The sequence below is a fragment of the Dendronephthya gigantea genome, unplaced genomic scaffold, assembly GCF_004324835.1.
Source record: "Dendronephthya gigantea isolate DGI-Jeju-01 unplaced genomic scaffold, DenGig_1.0 000410F, whole genome shotgun sequence".
NCBI lineage: Eukaryota > Metazoa > Cnidaria > Anthozoa > Malacalcyonacea > Nephtheidae > Dendronephthya > Dendronephthya gigantea.
Genome location: NW_021163420.1, coordinates 22,496 through 29,823, shown reverse-complemented (window position 1 = coordinate 29,823; position 7,328 = coordinate 22,496). Strand labels below are relative to the sequence as shown.

The 7,328-nt window shown below is 35.2% G+C and overlaps 1 protein-coding gene across 1 annotated transcript; it reads left to right on the top strand.

Annotated features, from left to right (window-relative positions):
* Nucleotides 1–5,282: 5,282 nt before the first annotated feature.
* Nucleotides 5,283–6,261, top strand: LOC114542885 (cold and drought-regulated protein CORA-like). Its single transcript, XM_028562266.1, has 3 exons — nt 5,283–5,379; nt 5,812–5,857; nt 6,045–6,261. The coding sequence occupies exons 1-3, from the start codon at nt 5,283–5,285 to the stop codon at nt 6,259–6,261; spliced, it is 360 nt and encodes a 119-aa protein (XP_028418067.1).
* The last annotated feature ends 1,067 nt before the right edge of the window (nt 6,262–7,328 follow it).

Below are 7,328 nucleotides of genomic sequence, written 5' to 3'. Positions count from 1 at the left end.
GGCATTAATGAGTTTAATTTTAAAAAATAGGACTTCATTTTTGGAGTTTCTGTCTATACAAAGATTGCAAGAAATTCATATGCAACAATCTTCCGTGTTTTAGAGACGAAAGTGAACAAATAAAGAACCAATAGTGATATACTCATGCATTTATACAACTTTTTGTAGACAATGATGAAAATGCCTTGGAAGAAAATGAGGAAGACGAAGACCAAATGTAAGTTTTTTACACCCTGAAATTTTTGCCTCAGAATCGTTAGAAAAAAAAGGTTCCAACTTATGTTTATTCCCTTGGACTAAAATTATATTCGCGAACAGAATCAGCGATGTTTTGATAAATAAGTAAATAATTAGGCAATCATGTTGATGCTGAAGAATCGTTGTAGCATTCCAGCAACGACCTAATTATTCCTGCATGTCCTCTTTTTTAAGTTTTTCAGTATGACAACCAGTATACGGAATAAATATCATTTTATATTTTTCCTTTGAATTCCTTTTTAATTATATTAGGAATAGTTTGTGGTCAGTTCAGTAAATGAATTTGACCAGTATAAATTATATCATATCATAAATCGTGTGTATATTATTTTACAACAACAACTGCAGGCTTCGTCGCCTAGTTATAAAAAATACGGTTTACTTAGTGGTGTTTTATCGACTTGGTAAATGGTTTTTCAGCGACGAAGCTCAAGAAGATCCTGGACCTCAAAATTACCCCGGGTTCGGGTACAGACACAAATACAGATACGGTCGTGGCCGCAAATATTATGGCCGCAAATATTACGGACATTACTGGGGCAAACGTTACGGACGCAGATACTGGGCATATGGAGGACGCAAATATGGAGGACGCAAATATGGAGGACGCAAATATGGTCACCGAAATGTTATTCGTTACGGAGGTGGATAAAGGATTAAAAAACCAATTCATTGTAAGAAATATGTGTGTACTAAAACCTGGTTTACACTTTTTTAAGAACAGATAATTCCCATCATGGCTCATTCGTGAGTGATCCTTGGTTTAAATTATACCATGCACTGTCTGTCAGAATGAAATCTATGAAATACACGATTCTCAGGAGCGCACAGATAAACATCACTCCGGGCCACAAAAATACAATCTGTTATTAGTTGATGTTACTTCAATGCATTATGCGTAGGCTACCACTTCAATGCAATACTGCATTATACATATACTGATTTACTTTGTTCAAAAAAATTGGCGTCCGAGAGACTCATGCAGAAATGTCAGGTTATTATTATTATGAAGGATTCGTGAGCCTCGAATTCCAGCCGGAACGATTGGACAGGTTAACATGTTGGAATTTTTATTTTCCTTTATAGGAAGAGACTGGACGCACTAACGGTGAACTACATTATAGTTTAGATACAACACTACATTAAATTAGTAGCCATGATTTCCAACGTGTAACCGTAGAATCATTAAAATTTATGCATCATTGAAAATACTTGTGTTCGTGTTTTACTTTTGTTTAATTGAATAAACAATAGGTAAAAGTTAGACATAAATATGGGGGTGTCCCACGAACCCCTGGTTTAAGCTCGTAATCTAAACACATGCAGCTAATATTCATCTGAGATGAAGAGCACATTTAGGTTAAGAAAACGTCGTGTGATCTTCTCATCTTTGCGCCGAGATAGTGTATTATCGTTATCTGATATATTTTTTCGCCTTCTACATGATTTGATGCTTGCCATATAACACGTTTAAGTCAGTCTTTACAAAACAAATATTTTTTCAGTGTCATATGGTTCAGACGCATGCGCGGAAGAGACTGCGACACAAAGGAGATTCTTTTAATTTTATAAATATAGGATTCTGAGGGGTGGATCTCCTCCGGTCGAACTGTCTAAAACGTTTTTTTCTCTGTGTATCTCTACTACGACTCAAACAGTGTTTCGCTACTCAATTACTAAGTGCGCTACTTGTTGTGATAGGTTTTAAATTACACTTGGCGCTGGAATACAGGGGCGGATCTAGGGGTAGTCACACCGATCACGCGACTAACGTAAAAATTTCGCACTAATTAAATGCAGTGAGATTATATTTTTCAGATCGCAGTCCTGTTGTAAATTTGTACAGTCGCATAATAATTTTTGCGCTTGATAAATTAAATAAACACTGATCTCGTTCGATTTCCTCGCTCCTGAATGCAGACTTGCGCAATATTTTCATTCGTTTCTATGGAGACAAAAATTCTGCTCGTTCTGGAGGTTTGGTCTGCTCGTTTTGGAGGTTGGTTAGGGGCGTTTCTCATCAATCTGATTGGCCCATTCGGTAGTTTCCATGGAGACAAAAATTCTGCTCGTTTTGGGGGTTGGTCTGCTCGTTTTGGGGGTTTGGTCTGCTCGTTTTGGGGGTTTGGTCTGCTCGTTCTGGAGGTGTGCCTGTGAGCCAGAGCCTGTGAGCTTTCGTTTTGAGCTTTCCGGATGACTTCATGCAGAGAAAGCTTTTGCAGTCGAATACAGTTCTTTGCAACGGACGCTATTTGTGGCACTGATAACCATTGCTGATAACATGTTGTCGAGTAATTTTGCTATGGAGGTTTGTTTTCATAATATACTCGTTTGCGTAACGAATCGAGAAGTGTAATGTCGAGTGTTCTACGCGAAGGTAAATTTAATATTCACTCTCTGTTCATGTTTATTTAAACTATTCTCCGATAATACTATAAGTTAATATAAACTATAAACGGAACGATAACATAAGCTGTATATTTCACTTGGACTTTGAAGCTGCCTTTATAGCATTTATTTGCATTCGCCCGCCGCCGGTCAAATGTCATAAAATTATATTAATATTTAGAATTTGGAGCAGTTCATATTCTCATTTGTTGTATTGTTTATTCATATTAGCTGAGCGAGCTGGTGTGTTATAATTATCTGTATTATTTAAAAGTGTGATAGATTTTGAATTTTGAATATGAATATTTGTAAAATCATGTTATGTCTGTATGTTTATATGTCTGCACCGTAGAAATAATATCCAGACATGTTTAATAGTATTATATATTAATGCTTGTTATGTGGCCCGCGTGTTTCTGCTATAAACTTATAAAGCAATTTTGCTTTGACCAAGCTCAATACAATAAAGGTGTGATTTATATCGAATCAGCTAGTAAACTGTGAAATATAACTAATTTCATCAATCTAGGGGGGGGGAGCGAAAATTCTTCTTACTCTGTAAACGTAGAATTGACTTGAGTATTGACCTGCGAAAATTTTGACTAACGTAAAAAAAATCCTAGATCCGCCCCTGCTGGAATAAACTGTTAAGTGACGTCATGCTAAATTTATTAAAGTATATAATATTACTTATCCTAAACACCATGCCATTTGCTAGTGATTTGCAATAGGAATTCAAAAATTGTTGCATGTTTTCCCTGAACCTTCAAATTCTCTATTAGGCCCGGCTCAAAAGGCTTCTCTACACTGTACAGCTGCTTAACCATCATCCTCAAATCATGAATAGCTTTGATTCTTTACAACGTACATACGTTCAGCAGCACTACGAGGGAAGAGTGAAAGAAAGCACTGCGTCACATACGAGTATATATTCACTTTTTTCGTTTTATCTTCACAAATTTAGTTCCTCTGCAGAAGTGGTTAACGAAGTGCTATATACGACTTATTCGTTGAAAAATAGAAAAATTCTATAAAAGTAGCCAATCAGAATGTAGGATTTGTAATAGACAATGGCGGGTGTATACTAATACTTATTAGTATACAGCCGACTATTGTCTATTACAAATCCTACATTCTGATTGGCTACTCAAGCATTGTCTATTCGTGATGGTGAACGTTTGGGAAAAATTCGCTCGGGCGACCGTATAAAATTAAATTAATTAAATTATTTTTCGGTGTAATTGCGGTGTATCGATTATTTTCTCGAAATTAATATATCCTAGGTACAGGGTGTATACTAAAACAATTAGACAACTCGCCTTCGTTGTCTATGAGCGAAAAGTCGACTCAATCATTGTGTAATTGTTAATTGGAACGAATATATAACTGATATAAGTATGTGTCGTATCTTTTTACCTAGAATTTTTTACTTCGCAAAATCCTACGTATATATGCATGGGCTTGAACATGCCTGCATGATTTCGACTGAATGAATGTTATCAGGGATTTACCAGCATTACTAATATAACGTATAACAAATGCCCTCCCACTATAGGTTTGGATATAAGGGATTTTAGTGCCTATAGTTTCAGTAGAATATTGACTGCAGTGCACTGTACAAGATGAAAATAGAATTCTGTCTTTAAATTATGTAGTAGTGTAATACAATATTTCCGATATACTGAATCATTATCATTCTTATATTTCAAACTAATTCTGCTATAAATATGATTTGGAGGCAAACATGCACTCAGTTAGACTGGGGCTGTGAGGCTACAAACTTTATTAACAAACTAATCGTTTAAAAATTAGCTATTATGTCTTCACCCATGCATTTATTAAATTCTGGCAAATTTGCATTTTATTTTGAGCTACATACTTCTACTGAGTTTACTACTTTAGAATAACTCATAACTGAATATTGGATAGTTCAGTTGAATTTCTATAATTTTTCGCACAAGGCTACTGCTGCAGTTTCGTCATCGATGGAGAATTAATTATTATACTGCATAAAAAACGTCTTTACAATTGAACAGTTGATATGGAGACAATTTCCTATATTCTTTCACTTTCACATCACCTTCCAGAAAACTCACACGATTAGAAACACACATTTCTATATATAGCCAAAATAATGATACAAATTAGGATACGGAATATTTCTGTGTAAAACTACTCCAAAAACTCATACTGTTAACACATATAGAATTAAAAAAATGACGAATAAGGAATTTTCTAGTGTAAAATTACTTCACCTTCCAGGAAAAACGGTAAACTGTTCAAGCACTCGCTTCTATAATTGGAAAAAATCAAAAGATGTACAATTTTGGAGTTTAATTTAAAACGTCCAAATCGGAAATTGTGATATAACGTGCTTGCGTGATATTGACTGGATTTCAATTATATTCAAAGAAAATAATAGTTCTTGATATTTAAAAAGAAAATTACAAAGACATTCATTTGATAAGTGTAACATTTTAATACTAATATATATGCTAGAATATTGCTAAGTCACTGTATAAATTATCTTAAACAACGGGTATAAAAGTATCCAAAACCGTGGCTGGATAACCCAAGTTCAGAAGTGAGAACCGACAGAAGACAACGAGAAATCTTAAGAAGAAGAAAGTGCCGAGATGAAGACATTGTATTTGTTACTTGCACTTGGTCTGCTGTGTGCAGTGGTTTATTCAATACCAGTCGAAGATGATGAACCTTTGGAAAACAAAGAAGGTATACTTTAAAGATAGAAAATAACTACTAAAGAAGATAATATAAGCATAGTGAAATGTTAGTTGTTACCTCAAAGTTTTTCATCAATTACGGCTCCAGGATACCTATATGTTCATTGATAGTATCATTGTTAACTATGCTTAGTTTGACATATATATACTCATTTAGAAAAGATTTCCAAATGCGTTTCTTTCGGCACTTTGTTGGAAGTAATGTTTTACATCCAAATATTTTGTTCTATGAAACGAATATCTGACGAAAACCATCCACCAGGAAAACTCGAGAAAGTTTCCAAACTTGCTTAGGCAACGCTAGCTATCACACTAGTCCACAGATTAGTCTGAGCGATGAATATTAGAAATTAAAATGTCCAACGATGTTTGCTATATACTTGATAGTAAGCAGATAAAGCAAATTTTATAATCCTTGTAGAGAATGATGAAAATGCCCTAGAAGAAGACGAAGAAGACGACGAAAAGTATGTTTTATAAATCTCTTTTTACACACGATCGAAACATTTTCACTCCTAGAGAATTAAGTCTTATTGAATGATATACTGTATATATATACTTGGCGTTTAAAGAAAACTATGTTGCATTTCCTAATCAGATATTAAACTGCGGATTGGTGGTGTTTCTACTTATCTGCTAATGTCATTTTTTCAGTGACGAAGCTCAAGCAGATGCTGCCTACCATGGATACGGCTATAAACGCAGAAGATATTATGGCCGCAGATATTATGGCCACAGATATTACCCGCACAGATATCACGGCCGCAAATACTACAAGGGAAGATATGGCTACCGTTATGGTGGTCATGGTGGTCATGGTGGTCATGGTGGTCATGGTGGTCATCACGGCCGTAGACCATATGCTGGATAAATATGGCACGTGATTGTAAGTAAAGAGTTTAACCTCTAGTCTCGTTAGCAGTGATCATTAGTTTAAATAATACCGGACTATGTCTGCCAGATGAAAATAGAATGTATATTTTTTGCGCTTTGATTCTTTGTATAGCAGTTCGTTTTAGAAGCTGTAATCATTCACAACAACCAATGGTCTAATTTAACTGGGGAGGGGGACTTTTTGGGACACCCTGTTCAATACAAAAAACCCAAAGACACAGAAATGATCAGTTCATTAAGCTATGGTGACTAGTAATTACATCATTGTAAATGATCATTCCCTTATTAGCATGCAGTAGTGAGTAGGAGGGGATTTGTACTCTGGGGGGATATATGAGTTTCCTTCATATTTGAATCTTGTTAGTTACATGTTTCATTTTCTTTCTTGTTTAGGATAAATGACTGGACACACTGAAATGAATGGACATTGGACACCACATCAATGATAGTTAATTAGCGTGTAATTGTAACAGACTATTAAAACTTAGTTTTGCATTGAAGATACCTCGTACTTTGCTATTGCATGTGATTCGTATTTACTGCTTCATCCCACGAAAATGGTTGTTATCACGTTTCAACGACTTTTTATAGCCTTTAATTTAACAAGTTGCTGATGTTTGCAGGGTGTAGCACAACATTGTTGCTACCACTGAAAAAAACTTGAGCTTTTTTGACCGCGTAGTTTTCCAACAAAGGACACGTTCAGCGGGAAATGTATAATCTTGGTTGTCATGAAAACAAGCTCATCTTTGTTCTTACTTCATTCGTTTCCGTAACTGTTCTAGAAAAAAAATGGGAGTTTTTCGGTACTGTCGTCAAGTTACACGCACGAAACATTTTCTCTTTCTATTCAGTCCATATAACTGCCACCTTTTCCCAAACAACGAAATCCGTAACGGTATATCCATTTTCTCTTTAACTTTATCTGGAAAGCTTTAGTCATGAAAGGCAGGAAGAGCACAAGAATCACAACGCCATTTATGAACCTAATATATGTATCGTTTAAATTTCGATTATTAAATATTGTAGGAATATACTATATTC